Genomic DNA, 19,096 nt, shown 5'->3' on the forward strand with positions numbered 1-19,096 from the left:
TATACCTCTCAATGAGGCCTCGCACGAGTTTACCAACCCCCTGATGCCGCATCCATGCCGTGGTACCGGAAAGACCGCGATGCTATTATTAAGGAGATGTGTCTATCCGCGCTGCATGTTTCGTCTAGCCGTCTAGGAGATTATTCTATCCGTTCCGTTGGTTGACTGACTTCGGGTTCTGGCAATGCCATTGTGTTGGATGGTTTTGTTTGCTTGTTTGCTGAAGGGACCGTACCGTGGCGACGGGAGTCGTTACGGTTTCTGATGCTTCAGCCCGTTTGTAGTTCCCGTGAGGTCAAAAGTGGCGGATAGATTTGGGATTATGTGAGTTGGCAGAGTGAAGCGGGTGAATCAGTATAACGTCTCACTGTCACATCCAGCGACAACGTATAATACAAGACTTTACCATCTTCTGCAAAAGTTCTTGATGCAAATCGATCTCAACTTCCCATCGTGCGGGAACGAGAAGCTCACCCGTGCATGGATGCTGTAACACAGACAAGACACAAGCTTCATACTTACAGCTGAACAAAGCAGATCCGGAAATACACAAGAAAAGCTTGTACCGAGATACAGCGGCACTGTAACTTGCATTCATGGTGTCACAGTGATTTCACGACAGGTTGCCTCAGACCGCTTTTCGTTTGGTGTGTGTGCGCATTTAGACGTGTGGCATACATAGACATGCATACGGCAGCCTGCATATTCCTTGGTGAAATTGCACAGAACGCAACGGGCTGAGGAAAACGGGCTTTGGCGGTCAGAATTATAACAGAGATAGACAGAACACGGCGTCCTGCTGCACGAGTCAGATGCATGGGTAGCCACCCGAGACTGAGTGTCACGAGTAGAGCACGTTGCCATGGTGTTTGGAGGTTTCACTGCATATTGAGAGGAAAGTCTTGAGACTGAGGGCTTTTTTCTATTGTTTGTGCTAATTCTACGGGATGAGTATGCTGATCACAATAGCTTTGTGTCCTTTTTGATATCATCGTTGGTTAGATGGAGGCGCGGAGGACTTTGAAGGCGTCCTCGCGGGTGCCAGTGAATCGAGCCTCAGCAGTCTTCCAGTTGATGACGTTCCAGATGTTGTCAACGTAGGCAGCCTTGCCGTTAAGATACTGTCACAGTATTAGCCGTTTTCTTGGCTCGTTGGAAGTAAAGCGTACCTGGAGGTAGTAGGCATGCTCCCACATATCAACACCAAAAATAGGAACCTCTCCTCCAACAACAGGATCCTGATCCTTTGTCGTAACAATACGAAGGCCGTGCGTATCCTTAACAAGCCATCCCCATCCACTACCCTGCAATCCCAGAAGTGTCTTCTTGAATGCCTCCTGGAAAGCCTGAATGCTACCCCACGTCTTTGAGATCTCAGCGCTAAGTGTAGGAGCACTCTCGGGCTTGGAGTCAGTAGAGCTAGAAGGGCTAAGATTCTCCCAGAAGAGAGAGTGGTTGATGTGACCGCCGCCGTTGAACTTGATGGCTGATTGCAGGGCGATCTGGCCGGCGATGTCGTTGGTTGAAGTAGCGGTTGCGTAGTTCTTTAGCGCGGCGTTGAGGTTTGTCACGTAGGCTTGGTGATGTTTGCTATGGTGTAGCTCCATGATTTGAGCAGAGATGCTAGGCTCAAGGGCCTTTTGTCATGGTCAACTTGTCATACTTTCACGATAGATATCACAGCGGGGAGCTCACATCGTAGGCGTACGGCAACGCCGGAAGAGAGTAAGTACCAACAGACATGGCAGAAAACGACTGGATATTATCAGGAAGAGTAGTATAAGCTTGATTATGATCAGAAGCAAGATCAGGTTCAGACGACGACGAGGAAGTTGAGACAAAGAAGAAGAGGGGTAGAAGCGGGATCCGAGAGAAGAACATGATGGAGAGCGATTGCGTCAGAGCTAGCAATTAATAATATCTTCTTGTTGCGTGCTTCCTCGGTAGTTGGTTGGTACGTATTCCGGGGACTCGAGTTCATCAAGGTGTTTGCTTGCTGTGTTGTTGATGGAGAAGAGAGTCGCACTAATTATTGCGCAAACTTGCTCATACTCGCTAACACCTCAGAACCTTGTCGCCTGTAAAGGTTGCCCAATTGGGAACGACGCTAGGTCTTGCGACTCAGTGATTGGTTCTTGTCTATGGCTTGGACTTGGATGAGAGACTTCGAGAGAGATACGGCGAGTTTCAGACTACCAGCTAGTAGTGAGTATATCTTGTAATGGTTATATTTGTTCTTAATGAACTATTTCTCTTCGTCTTATATTCTGATCTTGAACATTTAATCTCTGCATCACCAAGTTCCACCAGTGCATTTACACTCACCAAGCCATCGACATCACCATGTGCGGCCCAGAAAACACAAACAGACCTCGAGGCGGCGCTCTCGCCGCTCTCAATCCTCCCAACAACTCTATCTCATCCAATATTTGCGGTGACCTCGCTTTTCACACTCCCGGAAGTCCTTCGAGCTCAAGAGCAACACACGCAAGACTCACACCAGGTGAAGAGTGCAGTATGAAGGGCTTCTCCGACTTATACGTTGTAATTCAGTGAGTCTCATACTTCTGCTTCCCAACAGTCCGATATTAACTTCAAGAAGCTCTAGTGGTGACTTGACGAGAAACGCCAGCGAATGTGGACTCTTCCGCCAATTTTGCCTCCAAACACCTCCGACGTCTCGCGAATACGTCGAGTTGCCACTTCAAGGGCCATTATCACTTGAGGTTGGCGGTGATGGGATCATAGGAAGACGTGTTTCAGTGTACTCAAGGCTGGCGTCTGGAGACGAGATCGTTGCTGAAGGCATCGTCGGCTTCAATTTCATGAGCCAAGAAGCACCTGAGGAAACGTCTTGTCCATCGTCGCCTTCTCCATCGCTGTAGTGAGGAACCTCTATGGCTTGTGGCTGCAGATCCAGGGCCATCAAGGTGGATGAGTTGCGTCCTGGCGCCTGGGCGGGGATAAGAAACATGGTGGGTTAGCTCAGGTGGTCAGCCATTATCATCATTCTGGCGTCAATTTTGTAAGGGTTCTCTTTTTTTAATTTGGAGTTGGTATCATGTCTGCGGATGAGGGATGGGCCAGCACTGTGCAATTTAACTTCAAGCATGCAATCAAGGAGGCGTTGGCGACATGGCGTTGCGATCTTTCAAATCAGAATGTATAAGAGCGTTTATTCTCATAGCGCCCCCTGGACCTTGAAACCGTGGAACTCCATCTTCGCTTCTCTTGCCGTTTTGCCGTGCATGATTCTGTCTCTCATACTCCTCCATATCAGCAGCAAGATACCTACCCAGCTTCGCATGAGTATGTTCAGACGCCTAAATTGTCAAGACCTTGAAGAGTTGATTGGATAGCTCAATTCGATTACTGGGAGGTTATTATTTGTCCGTTAAATCATGGGTTCGCTGACGGATATAAAAGCGTCTCTTCACCCAACTTGAAACGGCATTGATTGGCATGGGTAACTACACTACCAACACAACACAACACCACACCATCATCGTCAACACCAAATCACTTCTACCGAGACAAATGTACGAACAAACATCAAATACTCACTTGCTACAATATCTTTCCATCGTAATATTTAGCCACAAAAGGCTGCCTCATTCATTCAGCCTAAGCCTGCAACACAGCCACGCACAGCCACATCAACCTCACCCACTCCCTTCTCCATCACCCGTCATGTCAGCCTCGCTCACCAACCACTAATAGTCTAAGAATATCAACCACTTCAGCCATGGAAGCCAAGCCAAGATGTCCAAAAACAAGAAACCCCAGTTCATTTTCCAACTCCTGATCAGGGTCCTTCCTTCCCTGTTTCACGGCCCAATTCCCTCCCTCGTTTAAATAAATCGCCCATAACCAACAACCAACAAACAGACTCTCTCTCTCTCTTTGTTCCTCTCGTCATTCATTCCCTTGTATCCCTACCCACCGCCTTTTACCAAAATACAATGCCCTTTGTCGCAAACACCCCCGAGTCCTACCTCAACCGCTCCGACTCAAAAGCCGTAAACGGAACATGTCGTGGATTAACCTCCAATGGCCGCCCGTGCCGTCGCGCCGTTCATCAGACAGCGCCCAAGACTGACAAGCGCGGAAGACCTGTTACTCCAGACCCTCGTGATGAGAGTCTCTACTGCTGGCAGCATCGGGAGCAGGCGAATATGTCGGCGCATTCGAGTCCGGGACCTAGGGCTACTTCGACGCCGATCTTGGAAGGACGAACGAGTTTGGATACGCTTGCGGATAGGTTGGGATTGATGGATTTGCAGGAGAAAAAGAAATATAGGAGAGATACTGAAGGGCGAAAGCAGAGCGCGCCGAGACCGAAACCGCAGCCCAAGCAGTCTCTTCTGTGTTGCTGCTTCTCAGTGCCTCTGCAAGATGTCCAGGAGTCCCAGCCTTCACGACCTCAACCTCGTCCAGTCCAGAAAACATCAGCTTCGGTACCGCCCAAGCGCACTTCAAAACAACACCTCACCGCATCGCAAAACAACTCTTCCGCCAAAAACTCTCGACGCTCGCGCAAATCCACTGGCTCGCAGACAGCGCAGATCAAAGACTTCATTCCCGACACTATAGACACCCAGACCGCCTCAGCGCTTATGGCCGAACTAGCTCGTCCCTTTGGCGCTTCGGAGGAACCTGGTTTCATCTACATGTTCTGGCTCACACCTACATCCCAGTCGTCAGCTGCTCCTGTCGACGCCGCGCGCTCGCTTCTCTCTCCACCGTCACCGAATCGGGCACCGCGATCTCGAAGCGCTAGTAACGCTGTTTCAAGTTTCGCAGCCGCTGATCCATCAACATCAAAGAACACCATGCTTCTTAAAATCGGTCGCGCAGCAAATGTACAGCGACGTTTGAATCAATGGCAGCGCCAGTGTGGTCATGAAGTTGAGATTCTGCGATACTACCCTTATCTCCCTGGATCGCAGGAATCATCTGGCGTGGTTCCCCATATGACGCAGCATGTGCACCGAGTAGAACGCTTAGTTCACATCGAACTAGCGGGCATGGGTCTCAAGAAAGACGCCGAGAAATGCGATGCTTGTGGGAGAGAGCATCGTGAGTGGTTCGAGGTGGAGGCCACGAGAGAAGGAATCAAGGCCGTCGACGGAGTCATAAGACGGTGGATAGAATGGGATGAAACGATGACATGAAATTAATGATTACATTGCATAGATATATACATATAGCCGGCGTTGGGTTCACATGAATACACGAAGTTACGATCCACAACCCCCAAAAATGTCACGTTTGACCAGACACAAAGCTGCGATCATGGTATCTATAATATAAGAACAATCCCTCTCCCATCTATAAGTAAAGCCCATGCCATCTTTCATGACTCGTAAGAAAGTTCTTTCGATCAAATGCACCTCGCGTCCAAATTCCCACGCTATACGAACCGCACCTCATCAAATAGACCTGCTCTGACTTGAATAAGGGCAGCCAGCTCAAAAAGGAAGGATTGTAGGATGATGACATTGGTCACGACGTGCGACACTGAAACAGTAGTTGTGTTCTCCCTTGCTTCTCTGGGTTGAGGAGTTTCGGGCTCTGGCGTATCCATATTTCGAGTCTCTCGTTGAGGTGTCGCAATCTTGGGTTCCTCCGGTTCGTCTTCCTTGGTCTCGGGGTCGTGAAACTCGGACTCACTGGGCTCAGGTTCATCGACTTCCACTTCCTTTGCAGGTTCGCCTTCTTCAGCATCAGCCGAGGTGGTGCCTTCAACCTCTGACTCGACCGGTTCCATCGGTTCCGCAACTTCAGGCGCAGTCTCAGCGTCAGAAAGATCAGTCTCCGTATCTTCCGTCTTCGCATCATCCTCATCCTTCGCCTCCACAGGTAATTGCTCGGTAAGATCAGTCACAGTATCCTCAAACTGGTCCTCATCAGCTTCAGAGGGAGCCTGCTCAGTATGCCCCTCCTCCGCCGCCGCAGCTTCATTCTCTACAGGCTCAGGCATTGGCTTCTTGTCAAATTTGAGAGGAATAGGCTCAACCTTGACATCTGGCAATCCCACCTTCTTAGAGAGGATAGTTTGGTCCATGGCCGCAAATTCTGCCATCTGTCGAGCAAGCACTTCTTCCCTGGCCTTCTGCGCCGAATCGATAGTCTCGAGCGTTCTTGGTGGAGAGTGGCTACGTCCAGGAGTGCCTCGCCCCCTACTATGAGACGCTTCCTTGGAACTAAGCACAGACTTTCCAGGTGTCGCGTTACCACTTCCAGAGCTACGACCCAGCTCTTTGCGTCCTCGCGGGCTGCTGGCACGGCTCGGCGTTCCCAATTCGGACAGGAGACGATGCGCCAATCCTTCCAGTGCCGACGGTCGGGAGGGTGATGCGTTGCGCGATACCTCTTCAAAGCTTGGTCGATCTGGAGGATCTTCGCTGATGGGGGTCGGCCTGGGTGTAGGACCCGCGTGGTGTAACATTGCATCCGCAGTCCTGAAGGCGTCACGCCGTTGTTGCACCAACTCGTCAAATCGGGGAATACTCCTTCTGTAGGCAGCCACCTGCTCTTCAAGTCTTCTGAGAACGTTGAAAACACGTGGTAAAGAGGCCTGCGACCATTGCGGCCGTTGGCGGCATTGTTCCATGGCTTGTAGCTGTTTTTGTTCTGGGGTTGGCGATGGCAGATCTTCAAAATCTTCATCATCTTCACTCTCTCCATCTTCATCCTCTGTAGACTTACGTCTCGTCTTCTCAACCTCATCATATGTATAGGAGGTTGGGCTTCGTGCCAACCATCCTTCGATCTTCATAAAACCGCAAACCGCCAAGTCAACAAGTGTCTCAGTGACGGACAAGTTCGTCTCGACTTGATTTACGAAGAATGTCTCCAGGAGGTCCAGTAGTGAGTTGAGAAGAGGGTCATCAGGTCGCAGAGTGTGATCTGCAACCTCTTTAGGCGCTCCAGGAAGACTGTCGGGCAGCCTCTGGTTACTCGTAGATGCCCTGGGCGCGACGAGCTTGAGGGAGCAAGGATGTGCTTCAAGCCTAGACATGGTATCTCGAAGGACAAGTTGATAGACCTCATCGAAGTCATCTTCACCTCCTATTGTTCCCGCCAATGACATAATGAATTCAACCTCTTGCTCTTGAGCGCCTACTGTTCTAGTGGCATTCTGAATAGGAACATTATCAGTTCTCAGCAGAGTGACGATAGCATATCGGTGGTGTCTCTTAAGAATAGCTGACACCAGTTGTAAGGTAACATGAATTGTTTGTTGATTCCGCGATCTCAAGCATGCGAGAACGAGATCAACCAGGTTGAAGAGTAGGGGCGTAGCAGCGGGTTCTGCCCTTTCTGCCAACATCGTGGCCAGGTCCATCGACTTTCTTTTGCGGGCCTTGCTGGCAGACGAGCTTGAGCTAGGACGGGCGGAAGCGATGTTATCGGGGAGTGCGAGGAGGTAATGAAGGATGAGGTTGATCATGTCAGGATGATCGAGTGATTCCAGGATACGGCGAAGATAAGTCAAAACAGCCACAGACGAGCCTCCGTCGATATCAGAGGACTCAAGTAGTGAGGGGTATCTAAACTGTTAGCGTAGATCGGGACGAGAGTCGCTAGGAACTCACAATAACTGTTGAAGGAAAATAACTTGGAAGTGCTCCAGCAGAGTCGACTTGACCTCTACAGACCGACAGTGGTTCAAGACGTCTTGCCAAAATAATAGATGTGATAAGAAGGTTTCAAGGTGAGATTGGAACTCGGGCGAGCATGAGCTGATGACTTCGTAGTTGGATGTAGGATGTTCGTAATCGGAGAAGGCGAGAATAGGGGGTAGGTTATGAGGAAGATGGTCAACGACCAGTTTGCGACTGAGCTGGCTGTACAAAGCGCCAAGGCCTGTCGCCATCAAAGTTGATAGGTCACTTTCGACAATCCATTGTTCCAACGGTCCCGAACTCGATGCAGCTTCGATGATGTAGAGCAGTCCTGTTCGCGCAAAGTCGCCCACCTTACCCTCATGATGGATATAGTCCATGAGAATATAAAAGAGGGGGAAGTCGGCCTTTTGTGTCCGTCCAATGAACGCATCGCGGGCGTTCTCATCCTTCTCCCTGTTCTGAAGCGCCACGCCGCGGTGTGTCTTGAACCATGCTGGTAGAATACTCGGGTCCAGCCGAATCTTGGTTGTGATGTTAAATGCTAGCTCGACGACACGAGACTCGGTATCTAGGCCCAGGCGCACGCTGTTGATGCCAGTAATTCGTACAAGAAGGTTCGTCAGGCTAGCGGAAAAGGTCTGGTTCTCAACAAACGCTTCCTCCTCGCTCTCGATCAAGGTCGCAAAGAAGAGGACGGCCTCCTTAATGATCCACTCATTGTACGAAGTCGTAGCGATCTTTCCAATGGGCACGTAGATTTGCTTGAGCGAGCAGTATTGAATACATGGATGCGGTAACGGTCTTCGGCTCTCGTCGCTTAGGATGTTGGTGAGTTCCTGAAGGCGGATTTCGAGGGTCTCGGCGGCGTCGCTGTCTCGAGATAGGTTGGATGATGCTCTCCAAGCAGACTACTCTGGTTAGTGCTTGTCGCCGGCATGGGCTGGTTTGCTGGTCCTCACGAGTAAGAGGCTATATTGCTTCTCGAACCGGTGAAGTCGTTTCGCAGGATCATGTCCCAGGTCCTTGCGGGTGCCCCCAGACGAGAGAGGGCTCAATAAGCGCGACCACTGTATGGAGAGCAATTAGTTGTGTGTCGTGGTTGCAGTGGCAGATGGCGATGAGATACTCACGAAATCCATGACGATATTGGAGTCATCTCCCGGCGACTATAACTAGGGAATAAAGGTCACCTTGACCACATAACGGCACCGCACAGGTCCTTGTAAGTTGAAGTGTTGAGAGCTGTTGTCTCCTGGGGCCAGGGACATCTGAGTGGGCATGTGGCGCTAGGTGTGGCTGAGGTGAGTGTGGCTGCTGGTTCAGGGTAGTTGTGACCCCTATTTTGAAAAGACTCATCTCTTTTACTCTGCAGATAGTTCATCTTAGTTAGCAGAAGTTCACAGGCAGATCATTTGGCTGACATTTCACTTGCTGTGTCTATCTTTTCTGTTTTCTGATGAATAGGTCTTTGAACGAATGTCACATACGTGTTTGTGTTGGCAAACACATGACTGTTCGATCAAGCAGCATATCGTAAATCAAAATACAACTCCAGCTCAAAAACTGAATCATCAGCTTGGTTTAGACAAGACCTCACGAGGTGGGGATCAACAGCCTTTTAATTTATCCTAACGTCAGGCTCTTCTTTGTACTGCCAGCCAGAAGGGGAAATGGGGAGGCCGAAGCTCACGATATTCAGCACAACCAAGGAGGACGATTACATCATATGGGAATACTGATAGGAGTTAAAGTCAATGTAGAGCATCAGAGACATCTCAGCCATCTCTCGACTTATGCTGACTGCCATACACTGTGAACTGCCTTGGCCTGCTTTGGTCTCCCATGCATGGCGGCTGGCGCTATCACTCATTCTGACAAGCACCCCCAAAACATCTCCCACCATCTTCTGCAGCATCAGTCTGAATGATCAGTCTCTTGGGAATCCGAAGACTCGTATAGCTCAAGCATCATGCGGCGACTGCGGCGACGTTCATGCTCAATTTCATCCCGGAGAGTCTGGTTTTCCTGTTGTATCTCGTCCACTCTCCATTTGAGGTGTTTGACTTCTAGTTCCATGGATCTCAATCCCAGCCGAAGTGTGCGCTGAATTTCCTGTTCGTGTCTTGCTAGACGTTCTCTGGTACGGCGCAGGACATTATTGTGGGAACGATAATCTGTGTCCATGGCAGCACGTCCCTTTGCAATATTGTCATCAAGTCATTCATAGATACGCCGATCAAGGGCAAGAAAGCGGCGGTCAAACTTTTCATCGCGATAATAGTAGTGACGATCCTATGGGCATGTAAGCTCAACCAAGACGGAAAAAGTAAAGGGAGAAGACTAACAGGAAGATGACGATGCTTGCAACGAGGAGTCTCCGTTTCACCAGTCGTGTCTTTAGCATCAGAAGCTGAAGCATTGGTGGCCGCTTCGGTGGCAGCCTCAGTGATATTTTCGATGGTCGAAGCCTGAGCTGAACTGGCGGCAGCTTCGGCGGTAGCTTCAGTCTCTTTGTGTTCTTGCTTCGCGATCGCTTGTCGAAGCTTTCTGTGTTCTTTCGCATCTTGCGTCGGCGCTGGGCACTCGGTCGCGTGCGGGCCATATTGGCGACAAAGTTCGGACCTTGATGTTAAGTGTTGATGTCAGGGGTATAGAGCAAAGGTTAAACACTTGGGGTTTTGGCAAGGATCTTGAGGTGTAAAGAGACAGAATGAATACCTACGTAGTTAAGACAGAATCAACAGAAGGTCAAGGAAACCAAGAGAAGCTGTTATTACACGGGATAGAGTGCGGTAATGGATGACACTGGCAATGCACTGCCAGATGCCACTTCAAGTTGCTGCCAGCTGCTGCCAGCTGTCATCGCCAAACGGCATTCACCTTTCTCACAACCTTCTACCCAATCAGCACTGCAGCTAAATGCAGAATAGAGAACAATAGAAGACGGCCACTGTGATTCAATGTGCGCTTCTTGTAACCAGCCCCTCCCTCTGCTGCCTATAAATTCTCTCTTCTCTCCCCTCTCTTCCTCCCTTCTCTTCTTCCTTCATCATCCCCTCACTTCTACAGAGGTCAACTTCAGCCAAAACCTCTGCTTCTTCTTTAACCTCTATCTCTTCCTTTATCCTTGTGGTGATCGTTCATCATGGCCAAGAAGACAAAGCTCACTTTACAGGAGCGCAACATGCTTCAAGCGCGGATATCGGTACTCTATTGATCGAAACCCGCAATAGCTACAATGTCTCACTGAACGCCATAGACCGACATAGATATGGCGAACTCGGAGACTCCTCTCGATCAGGTATGTCTGCTTTCTTTTCTCATCCACCCTTGACTGCACTCCTCTTGTTGCCCCCTCTTCCCCGCATGCGAGCCAGGAGCATCAAAGCACCCCGACATAACGCCCCAGGTCATCGCGTCTGTTCTCAGATGCCACGACCTTGGATGTTGGGCCCCAGACTGTTGATCCAGGTGCTCATGTGAGCATCTCCAAGCTTAGCTTGGGCTGCAGTTTGGGTCGCTTCCAGGCTCTCAAAGTCAAACACCAAGGTATCCAGTTCGGCTTGAAGCGTAATTCATGCCCCTTGTGGGCACTGTTGTTTCTTGGGAGAGTAATTCGGGCCCCCCGTAGGGAGCTGTTTTTTCCGTCGAAACATTGGGTTGATATCTCCAGGCTTAGCCTGGGCACATCTTTGACTTTGGGGACCGCGGCCTCGTACCAGTATACCTCGGGAGTACAGTCCGCCTTGCCTTTAAGTTGCGTCTTGGGCATATCATGTGGAGCCTGTCCAGATGGTCAATTGGTTGCTCTGGAACTGGAAAGCAGGGTTCAGTGGTCGTGGCACCAGAGGTTTCAAAGTGCATATCGAGGTGCAGACATACTCAGCTTTGGAACCCTTGGCTGACGGATGTGATAAGCAGGAAACCCTTAAAGAGTTCGACGCCTCTCGCGAAATCGCCGCCATGAAGGCACGCCTCGACCAACAACAGGAGGATATCGAAGATAACAGCGAACTGATCACCATAGCCGGTGCCCAGATTTCCGAGCTGGAGCCTGTTGTTGACAAGATCGAGGAAGAGTTACCGAGTGTCAAGGAAAAGCTCCACGCCTACTGCAAGAAAAGGCTTGACGCGTTCTCCGATGAGCTTGACGATATGGCTAGGGTCGACAGTGACAAGTGGAGCCGTATCAACGACCGCGTAAGTACATTCTCTTGAACCCTTGAAGCCATGTATGCTAACAATCACTTCCCCTGTAGTTGATGAACTTGGGCAGCAAGTAGGGTATAATGTCCGAGTTGATCGACAAGGTGTCGGATGAGAATGCCAAGCTCAAGGAGCAGATGAAAGAGGCAGAACTCTGCCGTCCTTAAGCAGGCGATCGCCCTCAGAGAGGAGAAGGATGCCAACGCGCAGCTCAAGGCCGACGTGGCCAGCATCATGCGTCGACTTGCCGCAGTCGAGGACGTCGTCCACCCAGACATGTGTGAGGCGGCTGAGAAGAAGCTTGGAGAATTGGGCGTCTCAGATACTCAGTGATGATCTTGGAGGATGGATATGTACGCAACAATGATGTGAGAACTTCAATTTGGTCATAACTTGGCTTATTGGGTTGAGATATACGAAGAGTAGCTGAATGAACATAAGCGCGCTGCGACTTTGAACAAACACTTGAATACTTGAAGATCATGATGTGATGTGATGTGGTTGCTGTAGTTTGTTCTTGAACAGCCGTGGGCCCCGATAACTGTGTCTGTTCCGAAGCCTGCCAATGGACGCACTTGCGCTTAAGTCCCCACTTGGGGATGAGAGGGACATGGTCAAGAGTATAAGACACAGAGACATCACCATTCAATAGACAAACATTTAACAATGGCACTACTTTTATTCACTGCAAACGCTATCCAACAGCCTAGCCTGTCGAAATCGAACCAAACAACCGCTGTCCTTCCATCACAGCCATGCATCGCCCAGCCAAACTCGACCGCTCGCTCACCTGGGGCTCGTCGGATCACCATTGCTGCCGCTGCCGCTGCTACCGCCACCGCTGGCCCTGGTGCGACTTGCCCAGATGTGCTTAACCCGGTGAGAGTCCATGGGCGGCGACGCGTACTCCTCGCCGCTCGACTGCGTGAAACCGCTGACGTTGCTGAGCATGCTGGAACTACGTCCACGAGAGCGAGTCATGCGGGGTTCGAAGGGAGGCGCAGTGGGGGGAGGTTGCCAAGGAGACATGGACGGGAGAGTGGGAGCCGATGCCGAAGGGAGGACGTTATCAGAGGCGGACCAGAGACCAGTTGGGTAGTGAGGAGGAGCCGTAGGATCGGGGTTCCAAGTACTGGAAGTCGTAAGCTGGAAAGGCGGGCCAAGGTGGGAGTGTCCTGCGTCAAGAGGAGGCATCATATCGTAAGACATGCCATTCGAGTTGATGTACTCGTGGAAACTCTGCAGCTGCATTTGCAGGTGTCGAATCTCCTCACTCTTGTTGGCATTGTTCGCACGAACATGAGCCAGTCGCTCGTTGTAGTTCGCTTCGATACCAGCAACATGACCCTGCCAAATGGAACGCTCCTGGTTTCGTCGTTCTGCCTCATCGAGACCGCGGTTGTTGGCGTCGGTGATGTTGGCAAGCTCGTTCTCAACCTTAGCAATTCGAGTCGCCACTTTGTTACGGCGGGTGTTGAGGTTCGACTTCTCGACTTCCTTGGCCTTGATCTCCTTCTCCAGTCCTGACTTGAACTCCTTGAAAGCCTTCTGAGCTGCCTCAAAAACCTTCTTCTCACTACTGTACTGCTTCTCGACCTTCTTTTTACGTTCGCCGAGTTCAGGTGCAGTGTCGAAGTTCTTGAGCTGATCAGCCAGTTGCTGGGTATCACGCTCTGCCTGGGCTTTCTGGGTCTCTTGCTGACGAATCTTTTGTCGGTACTTTTCGTCATGGTTTCCAGCCGAAGAGAGTTGATTATCCGTCAACTCGTTGTCCTTTTTGAGAGCGTTGGCGCGGTTCTTGTACTCCTTTCGTAGAGTCTTGAGGCGGGACCTCTCCTCGCTAAGTTTGGCTTCGACTGCGGCAATCGATGTCCTAAGAGTCAGGGCAGGCGAATCCGGGTGGAGGGAGCGCTGTCCGTTAGCAACGGGAGGCGGAACACCATCCGCTTCCCGCTGAGTGGCCTGGACGGTTCGGATGCTGGTTGAAAACAAAACCTCATCAGTCTGGCTATCCACAAACTCACAGACATACTTGGAAGCAGGCCTGAGTCCGTAGATGTCACCAGTCCATCGAACTCCCTCGTGAGATTCTCCTGGGGACTCCTCGATCGGAAACATGCGAGTGGGCTGCCAAACAGCGTTGTTAACTCTGACGTAAAATGGCTTCGAGGTGTCGATATTAGCTGGTCTTGAATCTTCGCCTGAAGATTCAACTGAACGCGGCTCGTCGTCGTCGATTTCGGGAAAATGGCTAGTGTTAAAACAAACTTCATCGCTACCAATGTAGGATATCCAAATTTGGTTGGGTTGATTGTTGAATGGAGCATTACCAAGATTGTGAATGTCGGTAGCATTAGTGCCAGCAGACTCAGAGGCCGCATGGGATAACTCGTACTCCTTCACCACAACAATCTTGGTGCTCGCCAATGCCGCCCATAGTGGTTGCTGTAAACGAACTTGAGTGCTTTGCTTTCTTCTTTTTTTGCTTGTAGGTACAGTGGATGTCGAATTCAAGCCTGCTTCAGTATCAGGCGTCGCGAAGCCTCCTTCATTAGCCGTATCGCTGATCACACTTGGTGGCTTTCCGGCCTCAGGATCGCTCGCACCAACAGAAGCGTTGGCTTTTTCGCGTCTGAGATACCATTCTCGGATATATCGCACAATTCCTTGGGTTAAAATATGAATGGCGAGAACACTTCGAATCCATCCGTAGGCAGACATCTTATCGTATGCGCTAGAAGCAGAATCGACTGGGTTATTGAAAACTTGGGGCAACCGCCAGTGCTCTGGTATGTGTCGAGCCACACGACCCCAGTGAGCTTTGGTTCCCCTGAGTAGGTGGTGACCTATCACCCACATAAAACATGTGGTTAGGCCTCTCGATGTTCCATCCCTCGCACTCGTCCCCCCTCCCAGAGTGATGGCAATGACTGGCTTGGCAAAATCCAGGATAGCATCCTGGATTGGACCCCACAGAAAGAGCCATATCAGAAGGAAGAAGAAGTCAACACACAAGACAGTTACGAGAGAAGGCATGGTCGAATTGCCGTCGAAAATCTCGGCAAGGTTGATGCTCATTCCCGAACTGGTGGCGACGGGAGGAACAAAGGTAAGGAACGTGAAGATGGTGTATATAACGGTAAGCGAGAGCGAAGGGACGTGCATAAGAATGATGAGAATAGCGAGTGTGTCCTGCATAGGGAGAGACTTGAGAACCGTGGTTGCGAGGTCGAACGGGCCTGAGTCGCGGTGGACATCAGCGTTCTTCATGGCATTGACATCGATCTGGCGGTGGCCAGCTTCGACACCACTGAGGCCGTTGGCGTTGGACGAGTCGGACGACATCTCGGAGACGGCGTCAAGAGAGGAACGGCGGAGGTCGTCGGTACGGGAGTCATTGGAGGCATCATAGACGCACTGCTTGTAGGGGCTGTTGGCGTGACCATTGACGGGCGTCGACTGTCCAGCAGCACCAGCAGTACCTTGGTCAGATCGGCGAAGAGAGTTGTCGAGCAGGCCCGAGCCCTTCTTGTCAGAGGAACGCTTGGCAGAACCTACAAGCCCATTCTCATGGCGATTGTCGCGATGACTGGCGGCGCCTTGCTGTCGCTTACTCGAACCTGGAGCGCGAGGCATGCGCAACGACTTGTCTTGCTGCCACAGTCTGACGAACCCAGGAACCACTCGGGAACAGGGCCGGCAGCCGGGACAAGCCTTTCAGGGACAAGGGCTTGGTGCAAAGAGTTGGCGACTCGAGCGTTATGGCGTCTCGGTCGATTTTAACACGAGGGGACGGGTAAAGTATCGGGTCTCGGAATAATATGTAGTAGAGTTGGGAGGCGTGCCGTTGCGACAAGAAGGTTCGTGGTCGACATGTGCATTCGAATTGAAAACGGTCGGCAAAAGAAAACACGGGCGACAAAGGCTATGATCAAACTGATAAGGGCGACGACAAGAGGGGAACGAACTATCGTCAAAATGCAACAAAGCAAAACCTGCCAAGATCGGCCGGAGGGCCGCAGAAAGCAAGTAATGAGCGTTGCAAGGAGGTAGTTTTGATCGGTTACAAGATGATTTACAGTGGGATGTTGTCAAGTGGATAGTTGGTAAGATAAGGTAAGTAAGGAAAAAAGACAAGGCAAGGCAAGGTAGGGTTGACTGTTGGTTGAAGTCAGGTGGTGGAGGTGGGAGATTTTTTGGCTGTCAAAGCCCAGGGTTGGATTGGATTGGATTGAAAAGGAAACAGAAAGGAATAGAGAATAAGGAATGGAGTGGCAGAACGCAAAGACGATGGACAGATGGGAACGGGAATAGCGGGGAGAGGGGACTCGCACTGTGCCAACAACAAGCCAACGCGGCTGTTTCTGACGCTGTTGGATGCTAGAGTCCACTGTAGTCCTAGTGGCTCGCACGATCTCAGTAGGGCTCCAACCTTTGAGTGCCAATGGATGGTTTGCGAGCTGCACAAGAGATGGATCCCCGTTGGAGTGCGGAACTGGGGCAGTTGGGGTCAGCTTATTCTAGTGGAGTGCGCGCTAAAGGCGCGTCAAGCTGAAGTTTTGAGTTGGGGATGCAGGTTTTTGCTGAAAATACGGAGTATATGAAGCCGTTGACGATGTAAATCTGCGATAGATCTCGAGGCTTGAATCGCTAAGGCTACGTACGATCATCTGGGCTCTTGCAAGTGGATCGATCACTCATAGTTAAATTCCGTTTCTGGTCGATTTTGGCTCGTTGAATGCCAGCGGATCAGGTACTCAGGAACAAGGTTGAGATGGTCAGTTTGAGGCGCTAGACTGCGCTCAATGGCTGAGTCTTGCCCACAGACGATGACGATCAGCAGCCGAGGATGAATGTCAGTGTCTAATGCCACTTTCCAGCACGATGCCTTCAGCCTTTAAGAACAAAAGATCCTGATAGAGAGAATCGAGATACCAGATTCAGCGCATTCTGTAAATAGCGCCCTCTTCGCGCTGAAAGTGGTTTTTCTCAAGTAAAAACAACTGATCTATTGGGGAGTCACATGCTCCACCATGAAACACTCCGTGCCTCCCACTGTGTGAACCCTGTTTTTAGCATAGCAGATGAGACGAGGCGATGGAAAGGACGGGAAATAATTGGCAGGGACCAAAATCTTTGTCCACATTCGTCACAAGACCATTCTTCAGGTCGATTTGATTGACAACACAATGCCTGGCTGTGTTGCTGCGTTGACGTTTCTTTGCAGGGTCTCATCTTGTTTCTGTCACAGTCTCTTAATACTGCGTTATATAGCCTGTTTCTCGTCACGCCTGGTTAGGTCCCATGTGCCCGATTTCTTCACTCACATCTCGATATAACATCAACAATGTAACATTCGCGTGGGCACGCCATCGCTTACACGCTCTGCCAGGCATTGGCCAGGGCACACCCCGGCTCTGCCGATTCTAGGGCTTCTCCGCAATGCAAGAAAACACTTAACAATTCCAGCCTCATCAAGAGGATCCATCATCAGCAATTGCGCAAGACGGTGAAATGCTCGGTAGACTCCGATGCGTAGGCACATGCCAGAAACAAGATGAACGAATCATGCCCCAGATGTTAAGCTTTGGGATTGTCGCCCCCCAATCTCACCTCGGTCGGATCAAGGTGTGTCTAGGGAGCGACGGCCGAATGGCCTTCGGGTACAGTGGCCTTGGAAAAAAGAGAATTTACTGCTTCTGACGTCGTGAGCGCCATGGCCTGCCCGTTGTGGGAAAGGCCCTGAGCTGGCTCAAGGGGGACAGAATTTAGGATGACATGGATTGTTCCTAGGGCCATCAACTGCACGGACGCGGACAAGGACAAGGAAGCTGAAATATTTGGTCTTGAGTCGTGATGAAACAACCAGTCTTTTTGAGATGAAGTTTTTTGTTTATTCCTCTCGAGAGTCGACATCACGATTAACCTCACAACGATGAGACAACACATTCCACCAGCCGCAAATCATGCAACATGACCCAGGAACTTTATCTGGAATCCAGCGCCTAAAACAACAAATTAATTCCCGACTCACCGTGGCTGATCGACTCCCCGGGACGGTACTTGAGTCATTAGACTCAGTCCATTTTTTCACTTTCGGCAGTTTTTCTTGGCCCGTTTTCGCTCTAATTTCACGTCCCGCTTTTTGTCTTTGCAACCATCAACAAAGAGCCTCGTCTCGATGTGGACAATCACCGATGGAGTGCACCAAATTTCAACTTCCAAGCTCATGGTTACATCGTCAAGGCTGCTCAATTTTGCAAGCTATTCCCTGTAACACGCTACAGGCTCAGAAACTTTGATAAGCTCCACACAAGCACACACAAAAATGAAGCTGTCGCATAAAAACAACAGCAAAAACCCCCTCCTTATTCTTTCGTCAGTTGACGACTAAGAGCGCCGATCGTCCCGCATAGGTTTTGTTTTTACGAATAGATCATCGCACAGTGATCGTCCGCCACGACTCAAACGGCCGTGCTCACGCATGCTTATGCGAGTCCGTTACTAAACACCATCCAGCCATAAGCCGTGAATTGCGTGATAAAAGCGTTAGGAGTGCTTCTCTCATGGGATCCTTGTGTTTGTTCGTGGATCATTTTTGCAAAGTGAGGAGAACAAATGAGGGATCATGGCAACTCATTGCTTCCCCAACCACACAAACCATACAAACTCTTCACAACAACAACAGCTCCTGAGGAGTCTCCACGACGCAAGTGATGATCGCTACCCCGCTAGCAAATCGAAGCACCACCTTCAGGTCTTGGCTTTGATCCCTATCGATGAGGGGGATCTGTTTGGGTGCCGCCGCCCCCGTCGGCACTTCTCGCACTTGTTTTCGGCTCGCCCTATCAAATTGCGCCTGCAAGCCTTGCATATCAGCTTTCTGTGCACTCTGTTTCGTGTGCTAGACCATGGGGTGGTGTCAAATGACGGTGAGCGGATAAAGAACCGGCCTCTACGGATAAGGAATCTTTGTAGGTGGTCTGAGTGCCAGTTTTACTATGAGTGGTCACAGTGGTCTGATATCAAGTTCAAGACTTCTCTGGCAGTCTGGCTTATACATCTGATGAAGCTGAATACTCAAAAACTAACTCACAAGCTATGATACTCTGGACCCTGTTCTAGGCGGGGGAAGCTTTGGAGCTTCGACTCTTTTTTTCATGCGGGATGCCCCGTGCTGCTGCATGACGGGCGCCACTCGAAGCCAGCCCTGTCTGGACGGAAAGAATCGCTGGTGCTGTAATGTTGCAGGGCAT

At 50.5% G+C, this 19,096-nt stretch overlaps 7 protein-coding genes; 3 read left to right on the forward strand and 4 right to left on the reverse strand.

Annotated features, from left to right (window-relative positions):
• Positions 1 to 998: 998 nt before the first annotated feature.
• Positions 999 to 1,881, reverse strand: FFUJ_13787 (probable manganese superoxide dismutase precursor (sod-2); the record flags this gene model as incomplete). XM_023581613.1 has 3 exons in its annotated part: positions 999 to 1,121; positions 1,170 to 1,637; positions 1,696 to 1,881. The coding sequence occupies 3 exons, from the start codon at positions 1,879 to 1,881 to the stop codon at positions 999 to 1,001; spliced, it is 777 nt and encodes a 258-aa protein (XP_023434285.1).
• Positions 1,882 to 2,343: 462 nt separating this feature from the next.
• FFUJ_13786 (uncharacterized protein) lies at positions 2,344 to 2,885 on the forward strand (the record flags this gene model as incomplete). XM_023581614.1 has 2 exons in its annotated part: positions 2,344 to 2,552; positions 2,603 to 2,885. The coding sequence occupies 2 exons, from the start codon at positions 2,344 to 2,346 to the stop codon at positions 2,883 to 2,885; spliced, it is 492 nt and encodes a 163-aa protein (XP_023434286.1).
• Positions 2,886 to 3,962: 1,077 nt separating this feature from the next.
• FFUJ_13785 (uncharacterized protein) lies at positions 3,963 to 5,174 on the forward strand (the record flags this gene model as incomplete). Its single annotated transcript, XM_023581615.1, has 1 exon — positions 3,963 to 5,174. One exon carries the CDS (start codon positions 3,963 to 3,965, stop codon positions 5,172 to 5,174), a length of 1,212 nt encoding a protein of 403 aa, XP_023434287.1.
• A 239-nt stretch (positions 5,175 to 5,413) lies between these two features.
• On the reverse strand, positions 5,414 to 8,773 carry FFUJ_13784 (uncharacterized protein; the record flags this gene model as incomplete). XM_023581616.1 has 4 exons in its annotated part: positions 5,414 to 7,556; positions 7,602 to 8,542; positions 8,594 to 8,701; positions 8,765 to 8,773. The coding sequence occupies 4 exons, from the start codon at positions 8,771 to 8,773 to the stop codon at positions 5,414 to 5,416; spliced, it is 3,201 nt and encodes a 1,066-aa protein (XP_023435148.1).
• A 775-nt stretch (positions 8,774 to 9,548) lies between these two features.
• Positions 9,549 to 10,236, reverse strand: FFUJ_13783 (uncharacterized protein; the record flags this gene model as incomplete). XM_023581618.1 has 3 exons in its annotated part: positions 9,549 to 9,830; positions 9,866 to 9,926; positions 9,980 to 10,236. 3 exons carry the CDS (start codon positions 10,234 to 10,236, stop codon positions 9,549 to 9,551), a joined length of 600 nt encoding a protein of 199 aa, XP_023434288.1.
• Positions 10,237 to 11,426: 1,190 nt separating this feature from the next.
• On the forward strand, positions 11,427 to 12,173 carry FFUJ_13782 (uncharacterized protein; the record flags this gene model as incomplete). XM_023581619.1 has 2 exons in its annotated part: positions 11,427 to 11,834; positions 12,009 to 12,173. The coding sequence occupies 2 exons, from the start codon at positions 11,427 to 11,429 to the stop codon at positions 12,171 to 12,173; spliced, it is 573 nt and encodes a 190-aa protein (XP_023434289.1).
• Positions 12,174 to 12,626: 453 nt separating this feature from the next.
• Positions 12,627 to 15,476, reverse strand: FFUJ_13781 (uncharacterized protein; the record flags this gene model as incomplete). The annotated part of the gene is made up of 1 exon (XM_023581620.1): positions 12,627 to 15,476. One exon carries the CDS (start codon positions 15,474 to 15,476, stop codon positions 12,627 to 12,629), a length of 2,850 nt encoding a protein of 949 aa, XP_023434290.1.
• Positions 15,477 to 19,096: the final 3,620 nt, after the last annotated feature.

Source organism: Fusarium fujikuroi, chromosome FFUJ_chr08, assembly GCF_900079805.1.
Source record: "Fusarium fujikuroi IMI 58289 draft genome, chromosome FFUJ_chr08".
Classification (NCBI taxonomy): Eukaryota; Fungi; Ascomycota; class Sordariomycetes; order Hypocreales; family Nectriaceae; genus Fusarium; species Fusarium fujikuroi.